The 27291-nt window shown below is 43.9% G+C and overlaps 1 protein-coding gene across 6 annotated transcripts; it reads right to left on the bottom strand.

Moving 5' to 3' along the window:
* slc39a14 (solute carrier family 39 member 14) lies at positions 1–26844 on the bottom strand. Of its 6 annotated transcripts, XR_004767141.1 has the most exons (15): positions 26748–26844; positions 26500–26643; positions 26295–26382; positions 25982–26084; positions 23140–25307; positions 14856–14965; positions 14290–14668; positions 13161–13350; positions 9125–9294; positions 7200–7322; positions 5856–6047; positions 5092–5302; positions 4777–4961; positions 4168–4417; positions 1–4103 (listed from the first exon to the last, which is right to left on the bottom strand). XR_004767141.1 is itself a non-coding variant. In XM_035435829.1 (14 exons), the coding sequence occupies exons 5-14, from the start codon at positions 23140–23142 to the stop codon at positions 4265–4267; spliced, it is 1713 nt and encodes a 570-aa protein (XP_035291720.1). In that variant the 5' UTR covers positions 23143–25307; positions 25982–26084; positions 26295–26382; positions 26500–26643; positions 26748–26844; the 3' UTR covers positions 1–4264. The 6 variants fall into 6 exon arrangements, 5 of the variants coding, with proteins under 5 accessions (XP_035291720.1, XP_035291718.1, XP_035291719.1 ...); XM_035435829.1 differs by having other exon boundaries at positions 1–4417; positions 14290–14665; XM_035435827.1 differs by having other exon boundaries at positions 1–4417.
* Positions 26845–27291: the final 447 nt, after the last annotated feature.

The following is a 27291-nucleotide window of genomic DNA, read 5'->3' on the forward strand; positions in this document are numbered from 1 at the left end:
TGTTTTGAAAAAAAGTTTATAAAAAGACGTTTCCACTCAACACAATGAACAGGCATGGTGGAGCTTCCAATTACAACAGAAAGAGATTTTAAAAAAAAAGTTTCTGGACATTGCGTCATTAATGAGTACCAGTTTGTAATCCTAAGCATAATCAATACTCCTCCAAAAATGATAAAACCTCACATGAAGTACAGGACATTTGCAACCCTGACACCACTTAAAAATCCACTCCCATGACAAGGGGGAAAACATGTAACAGCATTTACTGTAGGTGCATATACAAGTCTCAGTTGATCTTAGGCTTCAGAATCTCCATTAGGGAACGTGATAACGTAATGCAACACACGTTGTTCTGTTTTTTTTTTTTGTTTTTTTTTTTTACATTTTAGGAAACCGTATGATGGTAGACACTTCACAGAATTCATAGAGTAAATTAGTAAATTAATAATCAGTGTTTGTTTTTATTTTAAGCTAATCAATGAAATCCCAAAAATAAGAAACAACTAAAAAATTACTCAGTTAATTTTTAAAAAGATGATGATCCCTTAATCAACAAAAAAAATAAAACACCAGAGAAAGTGTATATGCTCACCATATGTACACAGTTTTATTGACCATTGGGAAAACCAGTCCCAAACTTCTCGGGGTATATTGCCATTTGTGTAGGCCTTCAAATAAATGCTCCTCTAAAATAAATAGCATCAATATGAAATTACTGATGAAGTTTTGTTCACTCAAACTAACACAGACCAGTCACATTTGGTTCAATGGTGCTTTAAATTCTACAACTAATCTGCTACAGTCAGCATATCCTACTGAAACCCAGCAGAAAAAGTCCAAGTTTTTTTTTTTCTCCAAAAACCTTATTTTTATTGAATGTCCCTTGTAGTGTACTTTTCAGGATAGTAGAATATATGGTTCTTGATATTAAGACCAAAGACCCTACAAGGTGACAAAAATAAATTGCTGGGTTTTAGGAGGATGACTTGCCACTTTCAAATAAAGAACAAAATTCTAATGGCATTATTAATGAAAAGTTCTTCTCACTTTCAATTCAAATAATGGCTTCAACAAAATGACAAGTGACAACTGTCACAAGGTTCCCTCCCTCCAAGGATAACAAAGCTAGTAGTGTATATTAATTCAGAACTATAACCTAAAAATAATCAACACAACGATGCAGCTGGGGAACTGTCTATTTTAGGAAGAAATGCCGTACATCCCCTTTCAGTCTTTATTCAGTTGTTTAAGCACAGATGATTACATCAGGTAAAAAGACAGTAACATCCATTAAAAGCATCACCACCCATTACCAAGATAACCAGGAGGCTGGCAAACAGATGTACAGTGATGGTTTTCAAGTATACAAATGGCTTTTTGTGCTATTCTTTACTGCCTTCATTAAAACTTTATAAAGACTGAAAACAAAACACACTGACTGCGACTGAAAATCACTGACAGGAGATAGCTTCAATCGGCAGACGCCATAGTCACATTTTGAATACATTTACCCAAAGGAAATAACCACCATCCTTCCAACCAGATCTAAATGTTTTCAGTTTTAAGATTTAGGCATTTTTATTTCAGTTCTGCACCATATATTGCATATAACAAAAGTGGATGTAATCTAAAATGGCTGCACTTGTCAATGCTGGTAAAGTATACAACAAAGGCACACAAATGTTGTATTCATGTACACCACAGAAGCCACCAAGACAAAGGCTACAGCGGCAGGTTCCATCAACCAGTTAATCTACTGTCTTGACGAAGGGATTTATGCACCTGTAATAGAAAAATGCCTACTTCACCACCACTGGGAGATCAGAGTGAGGACCACATATACTGTCTGCCCCAAAATGATAGTACTGGACCCATCTGTTGAAGGTAAATATGGTCAGTTTGACATCAACATTTGAATGCGTTAGTGTATCTTCAAATAAACAAATCTAGCATCTTTGAACAGGGGTCTTGTATAACTTGGGGAAAGCTCACACTGTCAGCTATTAGTGAGCGTCAAAGTAATCCTGAGTTTAAGAAAGCCTTTGTCTCCCCCTACTGGCCAGATGTCTCATACTACACCTGTTTGAAATCCACCACTGTGACAACAGAAATCAAAGTGTCAGAACAAATATGATCTATCCAGCAGGTATCCCAAAATTCACTCTTTGTGGAGAAAAAAATATTGAACGAGACGTAAAAACTGTGCCCCGCACCATGATAAGATGCTTAAAATGTCATGCCAGTAACTGAAAACAAATAGAACATACAGAGGGTGTCCAGTTTAGCTGCTCTTAATTTTTTCCAACTTGAAGCAACTATCTAGCTTAGCACTGCATGATGTGTATTGGACAGTATTTTTATACGTAATGTTGGTTTCGAGATCTCACAATTAACGCAGCCAGGGCTGCAAAAATCGAGTATAATTTTTTTTGCATATAACACAAATTATTGCATGTAAACAACACAGAACTACAGCTGATGTTTCAAAATTTGAACTATTTCAACTAATGGTGTCAGCTCACTGTCTGAGTTAACAGCATCATTACATATTATCGACTTGACGCTACTAGCAATTTGCGTGATTTGCGACCAAAGACAATCTACGGAGACAAGAAAGCGAATGAGCCCAACGGAACAGCCACAGTCAATCAGCCCTGGCAGTTTTCTAGCACAAAAATACTTGGTTTCTAAAGAACGATACCTAATGAACCACATTCCAGTTGAGACTCTAGCAGTCCTCTCCAACTCACACCAACACTGGCTTTGCCACCATTCATTTAACCAGCCAGCCCTGCCTTACTGTAAGGCTTTACAGAGAGCAGATCTCAAAGCAGTCCCACAAAGTCCTCAGGGAGACTGCGAGTTTGTGCAAGAAATGAAACACTTAAAGCCTACTTCAACTCATAAGTAGTGTCATAAATATCTATGGTCTCATCACATCTGGTATAGAACAAAGCAAACCTAATTATGTGGGTCCATAACAGGTCTGCATTATTTGATCCTTGGTTTTTCATTACATGATCATAATAAACATTTAATTAAATATAGTTTATGAAGAACTAAATATACCAAAGATACTAAAAATAATGCCTTCGGTAAACGAACAGTATCCAGGCAAATATACTGCATTAGTGCAGTATCCTACAGAGTACAGTTCGCCACATGTGGATGGTCCACAGAGAACCTGAATCGAACTGAACCGGTCTGTTTTGCACCAGTGGGAAAACGGCCAACCGCCACTGCTGATGACCATCCTGCACAACAATAAACTGACAGCAGTACAAAAATGAAATAAAATTTTAAAACAAAAAAAGACTACAAGGAAAGTTACAAAAACTACATTTTCTAGAAGTCCAATTCAAGAGAGGCGAGGGAAGGTTTTCTTAAAAGGCCCTTCACACAGAAGAACGGCTCGTATTTGGTCTTCCATCTAGGTTTCAGTCCCTGCGAGCCAGGCAAATTCTTTCACGTTATGAAAACAGAATGAAAAATAAATAAGAATGAACATTTACATAGACAGACTCTTGGGGGGCAATCCGTTTTACCAAAAAAATAAATAAAAATGGACATTTACACAGATAATCTCTCAGGCGCAAGATGTTTCACCACTCTCTGGGTTGTTTGGTATGGAATGACCTTTTCTAAGGTATGTCATATGACTTTTCAAGGGAAGAGGTCTTCGTGGGGTCCACCAATATCGAAGAACGACAGTGCAAAGTGCTCCAAGATGGCGTATCACACCAGGACCCCCGGCCCGTGACTGTAGGTCCATCGGTGGAGTTGGGTTCTGATTGCCATACCTCCACCGCAAGCTTATTCACAGTCCCCAAGTACAAAGGACAGGTAATCCAGACAGTGCCAAAAATGAACGGAAATTAAACCAACCGTCATAGGTTTGGTCTGAGGGAATTCGCAGTTATTAACTGCACTTCATGAATCTCCAGAGCTGATATATCCCCGATATCTGTGCTTTTTAAAAATCCATTTCAATTTGTAATTCGGCTGATGGAGACGATGTTCACATGCTTGCTCCGGACGTCCATAAGACGTGTTACAGGATCTCCATTTCTTTAGGGCAAGGGACAGAGGTCAAAGGTCATAGGAGCGGGAAGGGAGATCTAAAGGCATTAGGATGCAGTACTGCATATGGGAACGTGTGTACTTCGGCTGCGATACAGGAAGATGGCACTGCTGGAGTACGAAACCAAGGGAACCGGGTGGGGGTGGGTGGGGCCAGGCAGAGTGGGGCGGGGCAGGGCGGGGCCTAGCCCAGCTGGATCTGCCCCGAGTACATGGTGAGCAGAAGCATGATGGCGAAGCCCGTCAGCAGCCCCGCGTTCTGGATGGCGAAGGTGAGGAGGGAGCCGCTGCCGCCACCCTCCTCTTCCTCCCGGCTCACCTCATTCATCTCCGGGAACTGCAAAAAGAAACAGAGGCAGCAACTGGGTTAGAGCACAACCCGTTTAAAATATCTAAAACATAACCGGTATCACAGTCAAGGCAATTCTTATTCTTAGATGCATTCTTATAGCCTCACAAATGCAGTACTCATGACATTAATGTTGCTTAAAGAGGATACCCACTATAAAGACACGTGAATTACAACCCTAGGTAGGCTGAATGGCCTGTCCTTATGTTGTTAGAAAAATAATACAATGGCACCCTCCCCCAATGAAATAATGTGATATTACACTGCCAGCCCTTCCCATTTTTCTCAATCCCACTGTGTGTCACGGATTAGCCAATAATGTAGCAGCCTCTGTGTCGAACCCTCACCATATCAGCCAGGGCGATGTAGAGGAACATGCCGCCCGCCAGGGCGAAGATCCAGTTAGGAGAGAAGTGGCTGCCGGCCAGGATGCCGAAGCCCATGCCCAGGTAACAGCAGCAGGCCGACAGGAAGTTGAAGAAGAGAGCCTGCTGTATGCTCATGCCCGCATTGAGCAGAATCACAAAGTCGCCTATGGGGTGAGGAAAAGGGGAGAAGAGAAACAGTGGAGATTCAAACTTGTCATTGGCTAAATGCTGAAATGAGTGGTGCCTCCCTGGCCTGTGATTGGAGGGTTCTGCTTGGGGGGGGGCGGGTCTTACCCAGTTCATGGGGGAACTCCTCGCACAGGATGGCCACTGAAGTGCTGATGCCCTGGAAGACGGACACAGTGAAGGAGGCACCGATGGCCAGGCCGTCAATGAAGTTGTGCAGCCCGTCGCTCAGGGTGATCATCCACGCCAGCGTGCCGATGTCCGTGTACGCCGTGCCTTTCAACCAATAGCAGCCGCCCCCGCCCGAATTCGGCGGTTCCTGTGGTCAATGGAGGTACAAGTCTTGGGGCAACTGTAAACGTATTCACACCTTGCATATCGGTTTTGCCATTTCACTCCTGAATCCAATCCATGTGATACGGATCAGCACTCTTCACACATCAAAGCAGTTTCACTTATTTCAATCATCAATCTTGTCACCCATTTCATGAATACATTTTAACAAATTGAATTAACTGTGGAAACTAATGACCTATTGTTCATATTTTACAAGTGACAGTACTGAATGAACCCATCTGTTCCTGACGGTACCAGATCCTGTGGTACTTATCACATGGCTGTCAGATTTCAATAAGGTGGCCTATATTGAGACAAAGACCATCAACAACAGTTTTCCATACGTGTTTGTGTAATGACAGTGCACAAACATCGGAGAGAAGACTGTGCTGTTCTCCAGGAGATTCTGACCCCACTGGACAGGGAGGGTGTGGGGTTTAGCACCTTAATCCCCCCTGAGGGTGTGGAGGCCAGGGGGGAGAGCAGCTGCGGAGCTTAGCCTTTAGCCTTTAGCCCTCTTATCCCCCTGCACTGACCTGCACAGTCTGCCCCGCGCTGAGCACCCTGTCGTCCTCGCCCGGGCCCCGGGCCCCCGTGTCCCCGTCGGCCAGGGCCAGCCCCGCCTCCCCGTTCTGCAGCTTCTCCGTCACCCCGTCTTCCAAGTCCGCCTTGGAGGCGTAGTGCTCGGCCGGGAAGTGGCTGTGGCCGTGGCCGTGGCCCTGGGGCTTCTGGGAACACAGCCGAGCGGAGGCGAGACAAAATGGCCGGTTACTGTGGGAAATGCTGTTCTTCCACCTGGCACCGCTGTATGGTGTGCAGTGGGTGACGGTGCCAGAGAGACCAGTAGAGCTGTACATAAAATGAATCCTAATTCTCACAGGCACTGGCCATGTGGATGCATGTCACTGAGAATTAAGCTAAATCTTAAGCCTGACTTGTGGGTGCAGTGAATCTCTACATCCACAAGGGGGTGCCCTCAAACTTGGTGTTAAGTTTGGTTACATGGCCCATTTTCAGTGACATCACAGGATCAAATACAGCACACACAATACATGAAGCAAAGACAACTGTGATTGAATTTTTCACAAGCTGACCAGGCACAGCCACAAGCATCTATGTCCAGCGAAAAAAAAAGACTTTTTTTTTTTAGGTGAGGGAAAAAAAGTTCACTTCCACAGTGTTTGAGCTTGTTTCAGTAATATTTAGAGTAATTCTGATTCCTGGAAAACAAACTCACAAGGGTTACCTTGCAGAAGAGGTTGGTATTATGCCTGTAGTCAGAAAGGACTAGTCAGAAAGAATAGTAACCACTTATATTGGCATGTCATTTCTGGGTTTGTGTTAAAAAAACGAGTGCTTCAGAGGGGGTTAAAATGAACCTGTGCTGGGTTCTTAATGTAAAAGGTCATTGTTCAAGTTGAAAATAGATAATGTGAGGAGACGCAATCATGTGACAGTTCATGATTCATTGTTTGTACGCAGCTGCTGCATTAGTGTAACACTTGGCCTGATAACATATGCAGGATTCTACGGAGTTCATTCGGTCTGAATTTAGTTTTGGTAACGGGAAATGGAATATTCAAGACTTGCCGCATTACTGAACACATACCGTGGCAAACCACGATCACAAATGGAATCTGCACTTGTCAGAGAGATGATTTTCAGTACAGTAGCCAAAGTCCTGCTGAACAGGGTGAACCAGTCGGTCTCACCCTTTCAAATCAGCCTTCACATTCCAATAAATTTTGTTCTGCCACTTCAAGTAACAGATGATGACAACGCCCTTAAGCCAAGCACAGACGTGTCACGAAGGTCATTTCTGGCACACGGAGGATTCGCACGGAAACCCCCCCCCCCGCCCCCCACCAGCACCTTCTTACCCCATTCTTAGGCTTCAGCACCATCTTCAGGACCTTCTCGGTGAAGAAGAACAGGTAGAAGCCCCCGAACACCACGGCCGATTTGGAGACGTAGTACGCCTCCATGGGATCAAAGCCGAAAGCCTACGCATAAGAAACGGGCGGCATTACAGAAAGACAGAAACCTGTTCACCAGAAAGTGACAAGGCTGTTCCCCCTGGGTACACGATACGCAGCTCAGTCAGAAAAACAACCAACCCGAGACTCATTTACAATGACTTTTTTATGCGACACTAAAATAATAATGAATTTGGGATGAGCTGAACATGACAGCAAAAAATGACAGTGAATGACAGTTTGAGATTTCCTAAGAGAAGACATTTCAGGTCTTTCTGGTTAACATTCACTGAATTACGCAATATTTCTACTGTACAACTTCTGAAAGTCAATATAACAAACGATCTGATCTATTTCTTCACATGCAAGCATCTCAAATATGAATTACAGAGAGAGTGAGCATTATGTAACTGGAGCCTTTCTAGTATTTTCAGTATGCATTTCTAGTTCCTAGAGATCAAAGCAAATTACTTTGTATTTAATGTTATATTTTTATCTCCTGTTCTTTAGTAAGCTCCATCATTTTCTGTTGTTTTTAATCAAACAATTCTGCATGCAAAAACAATACAATAACTACATACTGTCGTAGATATTCATTTCAAATCAATGACAGCTTTGCTCAACAAAGTTAATAGAGGTGATCAAAAATGAATAACAAAAAAGACAGGGAATAATGACAGTCCCATTAAAGGAATGCTTTAAAAGGTCCAGGAAACTGAAATCTCTGAATGCTTTGCCGACGTGTGATTTTAGTAATTTTTTGCAGTAAGAAACAGATAAGGAATATTTTTAAATGATTCTTGCAAAAAAGAATCGCCTGGAACTTGTCGCAGAACGTGTTGGATCAGTAAGTAGGCCTACCCTTAACGAGTAACAATGAAATGGCTTTCAAGATAAGACATGTGGAATCAAAGACTGACTTTATTTGGGTGTAGTGTATAGATCTTTCATTTTGTCTAGCTAGCGATGACGAATGCTTCACAAATGGCGTCTTACGGATATGAACGTTAATGAACGCAGGAGACACGCCCAGCTGTCCTTGTCTGCTGAACAGGTCACAATAACCGAATAGTGTTTATTGCAATTTAATGGTCACAACTGGGTTAAAAACTACATAGAAATAAGAAGAAAATCAATTGTCACTCCTGGGAAACATAACCACAATCTGAATCCAGTTTCCTGGACCTTCAAAATAAACTTGAAATGCCATGTTTTGAGTAGCAGTAGCTCTCGTCCCTTGATGTGAGTTAGTTCAAAGGTCCTTACATAATTTCAAATCATGAGATATTATGAAGTTTATCAACCATTTTCCAAGAAAAAACACTGGGACTCCTTGCATTAAGTTAAATCAAAAGGAAGTGACCTTTACCAAAGGTGCAAAACCTAATTATACGGTATATCTACATTTTATTGCACTTTGAATTTCAAGCCCTTAGAATGCAACAGGCAGGTCTGTGAAGATAATACAGAATCTTCAACTAGCATTAATTTTACTGAAGTCTCTATATTACTGTATTTCCTTATTTATTATCTACAGCTACAAGGGCTTTGATCTAGGCCACAGAAAGCACCGCTTGAACATATAACCGTTTGAGGACAAAGAAACACAGCACCTCAAATCAACGCTTCCCAGTCCAAATCCTCCAGGAGCCCCCTGACCAGCCTCGAGCGTTTAAGCTCTGGGTGCGGACACCCAATCACAATCCAGCACCGCAAAGATTGGCAGGGCCCAGAGGAGAGCTCATTGGGCCCCCCGTTCGGGGACGGTGCAGGAGAATCGGGGAGGAGTTTGGCCGGGACAGCGGCGGCACCCTGGGCACCCACGCTACCTCTGGGATGAGCTGAAACAGGGCGTTGGAGTACAGCGTGCCAATGGCCAGGGCAATGAAGTAGAGGAGCAGCCGCTTGTAAAAGGTTTTCCTCATGAAAGGCACCACGCTGGCGCCCACCAGGGAGCACAGGGAGATGACCGTGACGCACAGGAACCCATAACCCCAGACTGACCGCGACCACAGAGAGGGAGGGAGGGAGGGAGAGAGAGGGGTGGGGTCAAATAGCAGACAGGAAAGGTAAGGGGGAGAGACACAGAGAGAGGGGGAGAGAGAGAGAGAGAGAGAAAAAAAAAAAAAACAAGTGAATTGTTTTTTAATTGTTTAGTGGAAATCAGTGTGGCATGCGCACATTCTCAAGGAGGACATCCTTTGAGAATGTGCGCATGACCTTACCAGTGGATTTCACCCCCCACTGAAACAGCAGAGTCCGTCACCAGAGAAGTGCCGTCTGTGTCCCGCTCATAAAGATGGCCGCCCTCCTCTCCCGCACACCAGGATGTGCCTGGAGGGGTCTTGCACATCCTGCTCAGACAGACACTCTCTCGCAGAAGGAGACACTGCTCAATTTTCCCTCTCCTTTCCCATCCGTTCTGTGATTAATGAGGACTTCAAACGAGATTCAGCTTTGATTCAGAGAAGAAAACCAGTGGGAGGACAGGAATGGGTGTATATTTCCATGGCAGAAGCAAGCACGGTGATTCCAGGATTTTTCAGGCGTGCTCAGAGAATTTGAGCGGGGTGCTGGAGAGGACGTGCAGCGGACGGGTGAGCGCCCAAGCGCTCGCCAGCGGAACCCACATCATTTACGCCCCTCGGGGGAAAGGAAGAATGCCACAGTGTTCTGTTAGAAAGGACCCACTTAGTTCCACAGCAGAGATCACAGACGCTCACAGCTGAGAGCCAGCAGCTCCTCTCAGCAACAGTACTGTGACTGTATGAGCCCTGAGGGGAGGGGCGTGAGACGAGAGACAATGCCCCGCCCCCCGACCCCTCCCCCCGTTCTGCGATAGGCCAGTGCGCACACACAGCCTTCTGTGACTGACGTGCCCTCGAGCTTTTTCTCGTGATTAAAGGACAGGTGCACTGCAATCACCCTTCCATGCCTATGGGCCAACAGATAAAAGAATGTGGCCCCAGCAAAAGCCAGCTGCTCTCGAATGTGAGCAAGAGGGCATTAAAAGCCGCCATTGTCATCGCAGTGCGTTGCACCGAACAGCTTTGCATTTTAACTCACGGCATCTTTTTAACTTTCAAATAATAGCGTAACAGCCAGTTAAGTTCCAAAATAGCAAAGGGGTGCTGAAAATCAAGAGCAAATGTTGCCTAGATTCCAGCTAGGTTTCCGTAGAGCAGAAGGCACATCAGTCAACCAATTAAAAAGCTGTGTGCTGGCACCAGCCTTTGCAGAATGCTTGAAGAGACATGACAAATTATGAACTAATCACAGGGTCCTCAGGAGAATCACCAACCAATCACCTTAGGAGAATCATAATTTTCATTAGAATCAAGCACCTTTTTTGGTCAAGTGCCAGGCTCTCCCCCTTTCAGGGACCCCCAGAAGGAAAAGATAAACAGAGTGAATAACGGGGAGAAAGGTGAGAAAGTTTTTGGTGTGTTTTCAGTGAAGCCCTGTCCAGACAGAGCAGAGAGGGCGAAGGTACGGGGGTGCAGGGGTACGGGGGGTGGGGGGTTACTGCACCTCGGGCAAGAGCTGGAAGACAGCGGTGGAGAAGAGAGTTCCGACGGACAGGCCGATGAAATAGATCAGCACCAAGCGCACGAAGCGCGTCTTCATGCAGGGGACCACAAACACGCCGGTGAGGGCGAACGCGCTCACCAGAGTCACACTCAGAACAGAGAAACCCCACACTGCGGGGACACAGAGAGAGCACAGGGGGGGGCCGCAGTTAGCACCGCTCTCCACCGGAGGGAGCCGCCGTACGCTGGAGGCATGGGGGCCGTTTCCTGCCAGCCGCGGTCTGTGACTCACGGCGGTGTATTTACGAAGGATCCCACTCAAAAAAATTGGATAGGCAATGTAGAAAGTTTCCTATATTGCCCATCCACTTCTTCATCAGACACAAAAAAAAACAGATAAACAGTACATGCATTCAGAGTCTATCTGGTGGATAGAAAGCGAGGTGACAGATAAGAGGGGTACGTTTTGAAGAGACAAAGCATCCGTTATCAGGAGACAGAGCTGTGGGACAGGAAGCGCTGGAGGCGCTTGGCTTCAGTTCGGCCGTGTTTAATCAGAATGGCATCGAATCCCCTTCACCTGAAAGAGGAGACTCATTGTGTTAAGTGTTGCGTTCGTTCAGTGGCGTGCGGACCTCCACATCAGCCGCTCACCTTTCAAACAGAGGGAAATCTGCAGCGTTAGCACCCGGAGAAGAGAGAAACCACTGTAAAGCAAAAACACAGTCTGGCGGTTCAGTGGGCTAAGCTGCGAAAAACAGTGAAATCCAGGCTTGTGAAAGGTATAACACCTTAATTACAAGCGCCTTTCTGTCTCAACCACACAGGCATCTCAGGGAGTGCCAGCAACGCTTCCCTTCAGCAGAGAGGGGAGAGCGCGACTCCGCAGACCTCAAAGTGAGCGGAGCCATTACGTGTCATCAGTGAGTCAGTGACCCGAGTGAATCAGGTGCTGAGCTCTGAAGAGCGGGCAGTTTAATTGGTTTCGCGTGAGTCGGTCACTGATGACGTGCGTGGAGCCCCACCCACTCCGGGGCCGGTGAAGTGTAGCCCAACCGGAACCGCCTCAGCGGTTTCCAGAGCCCGAAAAACGGGGGGCAGGGGGGGCGGGGTTGTCCCGTGAGGCAGAACCTCCAGCCCTGAGCTGGTCTGACCTTAGAGGGGGGAAGAGGGAGATGCTAAAAGACCCCGTCAGCAGAATAAATGGAGAGAGAGAGAAAGAGAGAGAGAGAGAGAGAGATTGTCTGTGACTACGGCAGGGGAGTTCTCCATTCGCGTGAATCCTGCCTGCCAGCCCACAGTGTCTCGACTCGGTCCTGTTCTCAGCTCAGGAAAGGAACTGGTTATATATTAAACAAAAGAGCAAATCATAAATCATACAGGATGACAGCCAAACCAGGGAGGAACTCCAACAACTGTCTTCCTGCCAAAAAGAAATGCACAAGTAAATAGACTGGAAAATAAGAGGTTAACCAATTACAACAAAAAAAGCTTAGAAAGCAGCACTGAAGGTCATGAACAAAATACCCATACGCAGCATTTAAAGTGTTACTGAGCAACTGAAAAAACAGCATGTTGAGGTAATCATCTCTGTTCATTTCCTTTAAAAAAAAAGGGACAAATTACAGGGTTCAGTTCCAGATTTTTAAACTCAGCAGAAAGAACTTTTTGAAAAAGGAGGTAACATTCTTCATAAACAATGAGGTAGGCAGTTAACAAACATTGCAGAGGTGTCCGAGAATTAATGTTTTTTCCGATGATGATAACGTTACCCCCCCCACCCCACCAAATGGATAAACAGGACCCGAGTCAACTCAATTAACTCTAACCCTGCATTAAAAGCTTTTTTATAACTACCACCTACACCTCCAAGAATGAATACCGTCTTTTTGTTGGTTTGGGCGAGAGCCCAAAGCAAACAGCACTGAGTTGGAGGTGCACGGCACAAACACAGGAAACACCGAGCAGAGGGAAACACCTGCATCACCTATCTGCCAAGACTCAGCGCACTTTAATCACCTCGTACATCTGAGCAATTTCGGCATCTGATGGACGGCTCGATTTTTAAAAAAAAGAAGGGGTCTTCCCGCACACACATTTTAACTCCATTTCCTGGTCTGTAAACGTTTCTGTCTGTGACCTTTATCAAGACATCAGATTGTCTTGCTAAAGGTCACGCTGCTAAGCACTGACAAACGCGTGCGGAGAAGAGCACAGGCCGGATGCTTGTTTTCTGTTGGTTTTTTTATCTAAAGTTCAGGACTAAGGGGATCTTCTACTCCAAGGACCTCAGACCGGGCGGCGTGCGCGCGGTTGGGACGTCCCGGACGCTCACCTTCGCCGGGCGAAGGCCCCGCCTCCGGGGGGGCGTCGTCGGCCGGCTCCTTCTTCTTCTTCTCCGCCCCGCAGTCGCCGACGTCCAGCTGCTGCAGGATGGTGGGGCAGACCTCCTGCAGGCCGCGCCCGTCCAGACGCGACTGCTCGTCCAAGCTGTGGGCGCCCAGCAGGGCGTCCGTCGACAAGCACTGCGAACGGAGGCCACGAGCACTACATTACATTACATTACATAACATTACATTAAGCATTCAGCAGACGCTCTTACCTAGAGCCACTCACACAACTGTTTATTTTATTTACATGGCATCCACATTGCATCCATTTATACAGCTGGATATATACTGAAGCAATGCAGGTTAAGTACCTTGCTCAAGGGTACAACGGTAGTATCCTACCTGGGAATGGAGCCTGTGGAAAGACCAGCTCCTTACCCATTACACTGCACTGCCGCCCTAAGCAAGCACTCACCAACCTTCGCCACAGACTTCACATTAATACACGCAAGGTCCTGTACTGTTAAACAAACTGATAGTAGCGGTTTGTTTAACAGCCATGAGAATGAATAAACACAGACAACCTTGAAGATTTAAGGTCCTGAGTCCTTCAGCTCGGGGATATAAATGTGCACTGCCAAGCATATCTCTCCGTCTCCCTCTCCCTCTCTCTCTCTAAACATCGTAATGATTGTATAGTGCACAATACAGATAACCCATGATTTGTTTTTCCCCCACTGCCAATGTTGGACTTGCTGTTGAAGTTCTTGTAATGAAGTGCAGGATTACTCATTGGCTAATCCCTTCTCAGGGGCTCGATCTGATGGGCTGTGTAAATCTACAACGGTGCAAAGCGTGGAAAAAATGTAAAATATGCCCAATGCGAATATAACCTCAATAGTTTCATTAATGAGTGAAAATGAAGGCCAAATCTGTAGGGTACAAAAGACCAGAAAGTCAATCAAAATGCTAAGGGTTATTCGATACTCATTTGCACTGCACTGTAAATGTAGTAAAACTACAGCAACATCATCATCAATGTGACCAATACCGCTCGCTATCAAAAAGGCTTGCAGGAGCAATAAGAACCAGTCTGTGCCAGCGATGGACCGGTCACCGCAGCGACAGACTCACCGTAGAAACGTCACCCGCAGGTGTCTGCCTCTCCGGCCCGCCCTCCCCCTGGCCCTGCCCCTGGCCCTGCCCCACGTTCAGGCGGGCCAGGAGCACACGGAGCTGGGGCACGGAGATGGTGGCGTTGTCCCCGTAGCGGGACAGCAGGTCCTGGAGGAAGTGGGCCGGGGAGGGCTCGGCTGTGGCCCCCGCCCGGCCCAGCAGGCAGAGCAGCAGGGCCAGGCTCACTGTCAGCTGGGCGCCGCCATGTGCGGGCCTCTCCGTCATGACTCCTCCGGAGGGCGCCGGGGAGCGGGCGCGGCCGCTGACCGACGCTGGCCCGCTGCGGGGGAGAGCTGGGGACCCCTCAGCGAGAACGGAGCTCTGCCGACGGAACCTGCTGAGGAGAGAACGGTGCGTCAGGACGGAGATCGCGATCCGGGACAAAGACCTCACAGGAGAGTTTCACGTCTCCACCCACGCCCCGAGAAAGCTCTCCTCGGGTAAGGAGCCGGGCGGGTGGCGTGACGAGCGCGAGCTCAGCTGTTCCTGATCGCCGTAGCGTTCCCGCCGCGTGAGCCGCTCACCTCTTCCAACCTCGTCCCTGCGCGTCGCCGTGGAGCTCGGGGCGGAGTCGAGAGAGAGCCGACCTGTCAGAGCCTCTCCGGTGGAGAGGGAGCAGAGGAGCCCCGGAACCCTGTGGAGGAAGAGAGAGAGGGGAGGGGGGGGAGGAGGGTCAAACTCCGGCCTGGTGTTTGTTTTGGGCGGGGTGCCTTTGAGCAACCCGGATCCTGAGGCCAAACGGCCTGGAAGCCTCGCGGCGCGGCGCAACCGCGGTCCCGCGGCGGGCGCATTGCGACACGTCAGGCGGCCCAACGTCTTCGCCGCCGGAAGCAGAAGCTCGCGTTTCCCAACACAAAGGCGAGGAGGGTAGCGCTGGGGTAGCGCTGAGGGCCTGCCGCCGTTCGCTGCGCTGTACTGGTGTAAACCGAGCTCCTCTCACCCATCAATTTTTCACGCGCGGCTTTCCGTCTGCAGAAGTGGGGCGACGCGGGGGGGCTGCCGTGGCCGTCGGCTCGAGCGTAACCGCTACCGCACGTAACCAGTCTCCCTGTCTGCGACACCGTCAAAAACGCCCACGTCTGGTGACACTCGTGTACCCGCCGGCTATTTGTGGAGCAGTGATAAGACGCCTTGTTGAGTCTGATTTAGAAAATGCTGGGCTCTGTCTCTGTCGTGTCTGAGGGCTGTCGGGTTCCGTACATAGATATCGCTCTACTTTGACAGAAGCTGCACTCACCTCACTGTCAAACTCTAGACCTCACTGTTAAAGGGAACATAATCTTTGGGCCTCACCCCAGTAAGAGACTAAAACCAGTAACCGCTCCAGCGCACTGCACTCAAGACTTAACACAGGGGTGCACAGCTCCAGTCCGGGAGGACCGGGCTGTGCGCAGATTTCTGATCCAACGAATTACCTTCATTTTAGTTTTCCGAGCTGTGCAAACTACACTCATTCACTCCTATGCTTCAGCGCAGTAAAATTTTTAGGATATACTAGCAGGCTGTAGTGAGCGTTAATAAAAATGTCAGATCAGGATATGATTGAGCTAATTAAATAATTAAGAGCAGAAGTTGGCATAAAATCCTGAAATGGATCAGCAGACCGGGCGGCTCTTAAGAGCTCCTGGCAGGCTAGCTGAATCAGACCAGGGCAGAGAGCTGGGAAAGGGCCCTCCACGTGCCTGCCTGTCGATCCCACGAGCCTGCCACGAACCCTGCTCCCGCCTCCTCCTCCTCCTCCCCTCCGTCGAGCCCACGAGAGCAAACAGCTCACCGCCGCGTCTTCTGCAAGCGCAGCCCGCTCTGAAAAGGCCTGTCGCTCTCACACAAAGAGAACGAGGCTTTGACCGCGTGCCGAGCTCACGCCCCTCCCTTACAGACCGAGACGCCGCCGGCTTCTGAGAGCGGCCCAGCGGTTAAGCACCGGGCCGAACCGAGAGGCCTTTGCCAGGGAAGCTTTCCCCCCGTCGTCATCGTCATCATCATGATCGTCCTGGTGTGCCGAGCAGACCGGGCTCAGCAGGGGAGCGGCCTGTGACTGCGAACTAGGACAAAACCTACCAAAAATAGGCTCAGTTCATTTCTGCTACAGACAATTCATGGGCGGCTCAGGTTGTCCTATGAATGCAAGACGGCGAGTAAAACGCAAGTGTGACATAACAGCAAGCCTAATGAAGGTGTTCTATCAAAACAAGACTGGACAAAGGACATGGAAAATGCGGTCGCTAACATGCTGACTGACCATAAAACCAGTCTGACCGAGACAACAGGAAAGCACGGCCTTGGCACATTAACAGCTCAGGGTTGATTTTTAATGGAATTCTACTGATGACGACTCAGCATTTTACAAAAGCCTGTTTTAGAGCACTGGCGTATTTGAAATAACTAGGCTTGCACTGCAATGCTTTCTGATGGACAGCACCTACTGGTGGCACAATCTCAATAAAATCCTTCTTAATCACAGCAATTGGGAAGGATTTAAACTGAATAATTTGGTACAAGGAAGGCCACAGCACCAACACCAGCAGTATAGTTACAGTCTGACTAAACTACAACCAATACTGTGGCTTATAGGCTACATGCACAGGCTGTACATGAGAAACGGCTCTGCCAAAGTATGGCTCAATGTAGCCTACTTCCTCCCTGAGAAAACAACTTTAAAACAGAACCAGATACAACGCTGTCAACTGTAAATTTTCTAAATGCATTCCACCATTGCAGAACAATAACTTTGATCATATTTCAATATATGACTGATTGATCAAAAACTGTACCTGTCAATTAACTACAGAACAAAATATCACCATGTTTGAAGACGAATTCCCCCTCTGCCATAAAAAAGACAAAACGTGTTAAGAATGACAGCGGAGGCTTCTCATTAAGAGTCTCTCAGGTGCAAGTGATAAATATTTAAAGAGATGGAAAGACTTTTTAGGTGCTCACTAGCAGAAGTCTATTCTGGGTATGACAGTGTCTCCTGATAGCTCCTTTTATGACGCCGGAGAAAGCCAGTGGGAAGCTTCCTAACCACTAGAGCTCCAATTAAATGACACCAACTGCTCATTTCAGGCAGGTAATGCTCACAATGTCTCTTATCGCCCAATTGTGTGCCTGAGATGATGTTTTCGCCACGCCGTGTCATTACCCTAAGTGCCAGGCTACATCATCACCCACCACCACGTCACTGCAAAACCGAGGGGAAACCATCGGCTGAGATGAAGAATCATGCCAGAATTGCAAAAATCTCACACTCACTTTATAAGCACTTGGCAAGGGTATTCCACAATATATCATCTTATACATTGGTGGAGGCTGAGGTGGAGTCACTGGCAGGTAGTAAAAACACTATATAAACTCAAGGAATTATTATTATTATTATTATTATTATTATGTACTCAGCTGCAAATCAATCAAATCAAATTTTATTTATAGGGCACATTTCATACAAGTGATGCAGCTCAATGTGCTGTACATAAAAATAAGAAAGAAGTAGGCTAATTAAAAAGTATGAATCGGGCTAATTCTTTGGGGTTCATAGTGAACCTTGAACACATTTCACAGGGCCACAATTTATAAATTATTCACAGTTCAACCCCATACACAGGGCTGTACAATAACTTTTCTTTTCAATCTGAACTGAAGGCTTCACAGACTTATGTTGCAAAAAGAGTGAAGTCATGCCAAGTGTATAAGGTAGTACGTTTCCATTTAGTGCACCATTTTCTCCCTCAAGAAGAAAATATCCTTAGAAAATAAGTTGGCCACTGTCATGGCATTTGGAAAAAGTCACACATCAGTACCATTCCAGGGAAGCAGACCTGGAGGAGCTCATGACCCCATCCCCCACCCCCAGCCAGACACTAATCCTCTATGTTGTGCACAGTACTACAGTCAGTCAGCACATGGTTTATAGGCATGACATCTCATTTGGAGGAAAAAACTATCACTGTTTCTCCCCCACTTTTTTGGTCCCATTTCCCCTCTTTTCTAAGCGTCTATCTTCAACTCTTACGTAACTCACACTTTCATGGAGTTTGGTTTGTTAGAATGCATTTATGCGTTTCTTTAGGAGTGTTACCACACAAAAAAACTAATTCAATTATCAATATATTAAAATTATAAAAATACGTCGGCAGTACGGTATGCGACACAAGGCCAGAGTTGCTAGTCAGTTATCTAACTTTGCTAGCTAGCCAACTACGGCAATGGTAGGGAACTCAGCCTGTGCAAGCCATCACCTGCCATGTACCCAATCAACCCAACGTTCGCTTAAAATAGAGCTTACATCCAAGATAGCTAGTAAAATACCTAAGCTATCAAGCAGTACGGCTGCTTCATAACTAGCTAAATTATAACGAGCTACTTAAAACTATAGTCTACTTCCGATTAACCACCTATGCTGTACTGGCTAGTTAGATACGTGATTACGGTTAAACTATTCTGCTAATTTTCGACAGTTTATATCAATGACAAAGCAAGTCATTCACTACGCAAAAACACAAATTAGGTCTGAGAATAATCAGCCTCCGTTTAAAATGGGTGCCAGCTAGCTGGCTAACAAATAAGACTCCCTCCATTCGTCCCGTGTGGCAGTGCCAGCATCATGATTATCTCTCCGGTAGCTATATAGCTAGGGAGCTACTAGCTAATTCGCTTGTGAGCAAAGACCAAAATATAGATAGCAAACTAAACCCGCCAATGTAGACGAGCTGTGCAGAATGTTCAGTCAAACCGGCTAGCTACATCAATGAATGTTAGCGTTAAACCAAACATTTGGTAGACAAACAGAAACAGCAAACGCCATATTGTCAATTTTGATTTTAACATCATATAGAAGTGTTTTTTTAAAGAATTAACTTGATAATTAAACGAGCCGGCATCATAGACGTACATCATAGACGCCAGCTAAATACTAGCTAGCTAGCAGTACTCAGTAGCAGTAGCTAGCAAGCAAGACTATTGAATGAAGCTAACTTAGATATCGAACTTAACCAGAACTGGCCGATGAAGCAATTATATTCCAAATATATTTAATTAGATAGGTAAATTATCTACAAAGTCAGAAACATATACCTTAAGTCACCCTAGTTTACCTGCCAGGATATGTTACCTATTCAGCACCGTTCCCTTTAAGGCCAACATTTACAGAACGTACAAATCAAGGCAAACTACCTGCTGATGTTTTTTAGTTGGATTAAAATTCTTCCGATGAGTAGTCCTCGTTCGCCTTCTGTCATATGTTTCTATACTCTTCAATTGATGCTTTCGGTTCGCAAAGTCGTCTGTGAGACACCAGCGTCTAGATATCTCCAGTTATTCTGCAACAAACCAGCTTAATATTTGTAGTCTTTCGCTACCAACGTGTAACCGCAAGAGGCGGACATTGCTCTACTGACGTCATCAAAAACACCGCCCCTGGTACAGGCAATCAATAGCGTCAGTTGGTTGGTTAGCTGAAATGCATCACAACTCAACTGAAACATCGATGAATTCTAAAAATGTTTGTTTCTTTCGGCACGTGTATAGCAATTGCTCAAGATAAAAAAGGAATACATTCTAAGCATGCCGTTTTAGATGACTTTGAGAAATTGCTAGCTAGCTGCCTTTTCTCGTGTACAGAAGTCATCAGACTACCAAACGTATTTCTTACGGGGCGTTTTTACTCTCAAAAGAATGAATAAATGTTGAATACATGCTACAACCAATAAATAAACTATTAAATACATTAGTATATGCGTAGAAAATATGCGAATACATATAGTCAATATATGTTAAATGCATTTAATTATTAATTCATGATTTTATATTTTAATTATTTACTTTTTTGTAACATTTTGCTGACATGCAAATGAATGGACGTATATTAGCGCTCCAGTGGGCATGTGCCATTTACTGTTGGTCACCCAGTCCAGTAAAGAAATGCTGCTAGGCTTGTCGTGTCCTATCAGATATTAAGCATCTGGAAGTAAGCCAACTATGCTACCTGCTAATATATATTTTTAAAACTATATGCACACGTCAGCATACCATACAGCACAGGGTTTTCCAGAGAAATCACCAGACACTCTCTGTTTGCAAACATTAACTTCTGTACACAGCCACAAAATAAAGAACTAAAACCAACTTATTTTCTTCAAAAACCATTCTTTTATTGAATCATCAGGAATACTTTTTAGCTCTGAAACTATTAATAATACCAATTGGACACTACTTAAACAAAACACATCTACTGTTCAGATCTATTTCAACCAACAATTAACAATATCTGTACATAGTAGCCAATTTCAGGACACATAAGTATAAAAACGTACTGCCAAACATATATATATATATATATATATATATATATATATAGATACGCAAACACACATACAAAGGGGTGGATGACTCCCTAACAATGGAGGCTTGCTAGTTAGTGACATCTACTGCTAGATGCTGTGAACTATAGTAGTAGGAAAGATAGCTCCCTGTTCTTACTGGTAGTATTCATTTTACAATTCAAAATAACAGCTTACTTTTGAATTTCTTATTTTAATTGACAGCCTACAGAATATAACACAAGCCAAGTCTGCCCCATTTCATGTACAACTCGCTAGCTGACTGCCAATCCTGCTTAACATGCACCGTTTACAGTGATTAGACTCTAGGAGAGGACGTGAGAGACAATCAGGCTTGCTGGTCAGAATCTGGTCCCTGAAACCAGGAGCAACAACCAAACACAACAAAATTCTGTTGTAATTTACCATAATCTCCCACTAGTCATTTTCACAGGTGGGGTCTTGTGGGATGGGCCAAAAAAATTCAGAAGAACCCATTGTGCTCACACCTTTCATAACTTTGTGGGTCGTTATGGAAACCTGCATAAGCAGTTGGGGGGTATGCTGCAAAATCTCAGACTAGAAAAACATGGCTGTCAATAAGGCATGTTTATCTGGTGCAGTTGCATATTTGGATATTTATCTGAAGGAATCTACACAAAACAAGAAATGTTTGTTGTGCAGTTAGGATCAAATACAAACAGCAAATTTAAAAATATCTTGAGACATCTTTCTGACTACACAAGGGAAGGCTTTACTGTATCAGTTTTGCCACTTCACCACTTCACTTCCCAACTGCGACTATAAGTTTGCATGGCTGTGTGGGGTCACACTTCTTGAACACCTTGTATTTACACTGTTTACTGTTGAACTCCATCTTGCAGTCATCAGCAATAGAAATGGGTCCGGCATATCTGCTATCACACAGCTTTCAGAGGAAGGAATTTCATTGGGTGGTTCATAGTCTAAGCATTAAACATGTGACCGTGGTTCAGTCCCTTTACGTTTCACTCCTTTCTTCCACACCCCTCTACCCCTCGTTTCTTACCCTGAAGTATGTGGAGGAAAGGGGGGTGGGAGACGAGGAGACCTTCTATGCCCCTTTTTTGCAGTCCGCAGACCAAGTGGTCAGCTTTCGGGTCTCAACTTCAGCACTGGATGTAATGACGCCCCCTGCTGATATCTATGATTTTCGCTCATAAAGCCAATTTCCCCATTAGGCTCAATTCATTTTGGACACCAAATGAAAAATAATAATGTTCCTGTTTGTGTTCAACATAAGATCTCTGTCCAGAAGGTTTCATAAGCATAATATTTCATGCTGTGGAAATCTATATCTTTCGAGCAACTCATTATCTTCATATTTATCTAAAAGGTGGCGTGTTCAAGGAACAGTTTTTGAAGCATGCCTCCATCTCTGTAAAATCTAAATTATTATTATTATTATTATTATTATTATTATTATTATTAGTATTATATTTATATTATTATTATATTTTTTTGAGGACTCTCAGATTGCAATATGTTGTCAGATTGCATTTCACAAAAAAGTATTTCTTGGACGTTCAGCTCTTTCCTCACAAATATGCCATTTCTTTAGGTCTTACGGAGATGGAGGGACGCCCCAAAAACTATTCCATGAACACGCCACCCTTTAAATAACTACAAAGATAATGAGTTTCTCGAAAGATATAGATTTCCACAGCATGAAATATTACGTTTATGCAACCATCTGGACATTATTATTATTATTATTATTATTATTATTATTATTATTATTATTATTATTATTATCATCATCATCATCATCACAAATCGTCGCAAATCAAATTTGAGAATCAAGCATCAGCAGATTTGAGTGTCCCTGCTGTATAGTCTTTATTCTGCTGAATCACCAGCAGATGGCACTATGACACATTGCCGCCAAACATACTGATTCACTGCTTAAATAAGAGATAGCCTCAAATAAGTTCCTAAACTCACAAAGACCATGAATTTGAAAGCCAGAAATGTATAATTTGATATTCTCAGTGGTAATCATATTTAAGTTCTTTTCCCTAATTGATGAAAACACTTAAATGAATATATGAATATGAATATGAATATATATGATGAACTAGTTTTATTATGCCATAATATAGTTCTTTCAACTAATTTCCCAACAATAAATGAAATTGCTCCATTTTAATGAGAATTTTATAAAAGTGAAAATATTATCATTATCATTATATAACATAAATCATTTTTCAAACAATATTAAAATTAAAATACTTAATAATCTTATGCATGCTACATATTTGTCTTCCTTTTTTAAAAATTAAATTATTTGACTATTCCTGTATTTGAGGCAACAAGAGAAACAACATATTCATTAAAGAATGTATTAACAATGCAGTTAAAATCTCATGAAAGTAAATGTTGAATGAATTTCCATTAATTGATGAAAAAATTTTAAGTTTTAGTTCGTTGCTAGAGGTATGAAGATATTTACCATGATTGCAGGTCAATGGTTGGTTTCTGTGTGACTCTTCTTCAGGCAGACGGAGAAGGTAGACAGAACATTAACAGGACATTCGTCCTTGAAAATAAACTAAGTTGGAATTGCTGGGAATTTGTAACCAGGGGATCAGAGAGAAGAAATCTATCGCTCCTCCTCTTGATCAAAGGCAACCTTTATCCCCTGAATGGTTGATCTAACATTGTTCAAGGGAACCCCTTTGAAACACATAGTGTGCTCCAACTTCTGCCCACTACTTGTGAGATCACAATTCAGTTGCTCATTAAAATCCTTAACATGACCCGAGGTCCCACTATAATGAAATTTCCCTGAGGCCAGATGATATGTCTCAATTATTAACATGTTTTGACACAGGATTTTTAAGAGAAGCCGTGAAAGAGGTTAAAACATGGTTTGAGTTTCTGAGGGCATTTACTTTTAGCAGGTGAGAATGTGGCCGTGAGGTGTAACTGAATCCGGTGTGAAATGAGCCGCTCCACCGTAAAGAGGAAGGCACAGAAGCTGGAGGATGATTAGCTGGTACGGTGGGAATACAAACATTTTGAGCTGACCTCTGAAGCAGGCAGCATATGCAGCGTTTGCCCAGACACCATTCAAGGTGCCTCTACTTGTAACAAACCTCACAGTCCCCCAGTATACTGAACAAGGTTGTGAAACATGCACTTATGTCACTGTAACACACAAAATAATTTCATGGTATAATAATTTTAAATAAGTGATGTTTGAGTAGTAGGTATAAACTCTCCCTGCCTCCATATTTGCTCCATTATAAAGCCATCTGTTGCTAATGATGGAAGGTTACTATTTAGTTGCATATGCTGCTACCTGCAGTGAACTGTGGCAGTAGGGGAGATAGCTCCATGTTCTTACTGGTAGTATTAATTTTAAAAATCGAAAGAACAGCTTACTTTTGAATTTCTTATTTTAACTGACAGCATACAGAATATAATGCAAGCAAAGTCTGCCCCATTTCACATACAACAAGCCAGCTAAGTGCCAATCCTGCTTAACATACACAGTTTACAATGATTAGACTCCAGCACAGGACCTGGGAGCAGAGGTGGAAAGTCCAAGGGACAAAAAACATGCGTTTCTACCACCCATGAACTCTAGTTGATTTCACTAATGTGTTCTGCATCCTTGCTGACAGATTGAATTACTTAGAAAATCCAGGTGATTGGAACAAAATACTAGGGAGGATTTTTACTTTTCTGAACTTGGATTTTCCACCTCTGCCCAGGAGGCATGCAGGCCTGTTGGTCAGAACCTGGTCCCTGAAAAATGGAGCAACCACCAAATAAGTTTTGCAAAAGGAACTGCTTCTTTTGACAAAAAAAAATACTGTCTGTTGTAAATTAGCTTAATGTAATCTCTCAATAGCCATGGCCCCATTTTCAGAGGTTGGCTCTTTGAGGACAGGCTGATAAAATCATAAAATCATACCCAAAATATTCATAACTTTCTGGGTCATTATATCAGACCATTCTGAAAATCTGAATTAGCAGCTGGGCATATACCATATATAGGCTGAGAATAAGATACGTATATGTGGTGCAGCTACATATTTGAATATTATCTGAAGAAATCTTTACAGAAAATGATTAAATGTTTGTGCTATTTACAACCCATAGTTGTGCAGTTAGGATCAAATACAAATGGCAGATTTAAAACGTCTTTGAGGCCAGTTCAGATCAATGATTCGCAATGAGACGAAACGGTTTTAGAATGTTGCAGACAAAATTGCAGCGGTGTGAACTGATTAGTCGCAGAGCGTCTGAAGCCGTTGTCTGGGGTCTCAAAAGACTCACCTTGTCAAATCGCCAAGTGCAGTTTTAGAGCGTTTACAATCAGACGTCTTGGAATTTTGCAAGTTGCATTCAGTCTCGTTGCAAATCATTGATCTGAACTGGCCTTTAGACATCAAGGCATGCATATAAAATACATGAGATGCACAAATCATTCTTATTACTCAAGTTAGCCTTTATTGTGGCAATTTAACGTCTTCATCACTTCACTTTCCAACTTCGGCAAAGATTGGACATGGCACTGTGGGGTCATTCTTCTTGAACACCTTGTATTTACAATTTTTATTGTCAAATTCCATTCTGCAGTCCTTAGGAAAGGAAACGGGTCTGGCATACCTGCAATCACATAGCTTTCAGAGGCAGGCATTTCATTGGGTTGCTTATAGTGTAAGCACTAAAAGGTACGACTGGTAGTAAGTGAACAACGTCCAATCTAGTACTCCAGAGTATTCTTATTCAACAATCACTTTTGGAAGTAGATGATTGTACGACGATTTGACACACTACCTCTGATGTGAAGAGTTCCAATTTTTATCTTATTTAAATTGAAATTGGAGTTAAGAGGGGAACTGAAAGGTACTATGATGCTAGGCATGTGGGTGTGACTATGCTGAAGGGTCATGAGGGAGAACTAAACTTTTCGAGCACTGCTATTGGGCAAGACTGGCAATATTATCCAGCTATATAAAAGTACAGAATGCAAAATGGTTTCCCTTAAATTAACCACAGGCACCCAGGGAAGCAATGAAATCTTAGGTATGGCAGATTTTGTCCACCAAGGAAGGGTTTCACATTTATTGTGCCCACTCCAGATGAAGTGCGTGCATTTTCCACACGCAATCTGGCTTTGGTACACAATTTGGAGGCTTGGACTTACAAAGGTAGGTACCCAACTTGCTAGCTATGTGTTCCAAGTAACAAAACCAAAGTTGTACACAGCTGCATTCTGCTATAGCTACCACTATACCTGCAGTAGTATTAAGAGGTTGTCAGACATGTCTGATACGTACGTTTCACAACACCCATTGCAGGTACATTCCAGACAATCAGAGGTTCTCCAGGTTGAGTCAAAGGGATGCACTGTACCGTCCTTGTCTACACAGCCAGATAGATCTAAACAGACACAGCATTGCCACACATGGCATGGGTCAGAATCCAGTGTCAAATGCTGTTTTACTATCTACTTTTAAGCAGGTGTGTTCCAGGTGTTGTCATCAATATTACATTCAAGTCCAGTGCACTATTTACAGTTTCCAAATCCTAATCCCATCAGAACACAAATATTATTTGTGATACGTGTTTATTTACAGTAGTGCGGATTACCTTCACTCAACGCTAGCGAGGGGACGAAACAGGCACCATGGAGAAGATGAAGCTGAGTGCACAGGAGCAAAGCCAGGGCTAGGTACTTCTGCACAGACAGAATGGGAAGGAGAGAAGAAATCAGAAATATAAAACAAAATAAGGGTCAGGCTGTGAATCATTGTCTTCTGTCTTCTTGTGTGAATAAATCTTCCTTTGTACTCACCAACCCTTTTTTATTTTCCCTTCGACTTTCAGGAGCTACAGTTAGTGTATAGCAGGGACACTGAAATCTGTCCCTTAAGGCCAGCAGTACTGCTTGTTTTCATTCTTCTCATGTAATCAGGAGTGATTCAAACCTGGGACACCACTGCATTAATAGTACAGTTAAAAAGTAGATCTTAAATTAATTTTCATTAGCTGATGAAAACATTTAAAGTTCTTGTTCATTGCTAGAGATCTGAAGATACTTACCATGATTGCAGATCAATGGTCGGTTTTTGTGTGACTCTTCTTCAGGACAGTGTAGAATATAAACAGGACATTAACAGGACATTCACCCCTGAAAACAAACAAAGTGGTGGGAGGGAACCAGGGAACCAGAGAGAAGAAATTTGTCTCCCCCCTCATGATCAATAGCAACCTTTATCCTCTGAATTGTTGATCTCTAGGCAACCCCCGTGAAAAGATCTATTTGTTACTACTACATAATCTCAACACAAAACCTTCTTGTTTACTACTTAATCAAGACTATTGTATGCAGTCACTAATTATGTAGTAATTTAAGCAGTAATAAGTGGAGTTTTGGGACTTGCCACTGCAGGTATTTCCTATTGAAATAACTGCTTCAATCGTTTTGTGCTCATTATTGTATCCCTAGTGGTTCTAAAGTTTCACTACTGAATATTTACATGTTTGCTTAAAACCTGCTGTATTAGTCTTTAAAACCTCCCCATCTAGTATTGAATGAATGCACATTCCCTTTTGAAGTTTGCCTGCCATTTTTGCATAATCTGAA

This window comes from Anguilla anguilla, chromosome 10 (assembly GCF_013347855.1).
Source record: "Anguilla anguilla isolate fAngAng1 chromosome 10, fAngAng1.pri, whole genome shotgun sequence".
Classification (NCBI taxonomy): Eukaryota; Metazoa; Chordata; class Actinopteri; order Anguilliformes; family Anguillidae; genus Anguilla; species Anguilla anguilla.

Coding starts and splice junctions, on each gene's coding strand:
- slc39a14 (XM_035435827.1), bottom strand. Junction 7,323..9,124: donor TGTTTCAGCTCATCCCAGAG/GTAGCGTGGGTG, acceptor TCTTATGCGTAG/GCTTTCGGCTTTGATCCCAT. Junction 4,418..4,776: donor ACATCGCCCTGGCTGATATG/GTGAGGGTTCGA, acceptor TTCTTTTTGCAG/TTCCCGGAGATGAATGAGGT.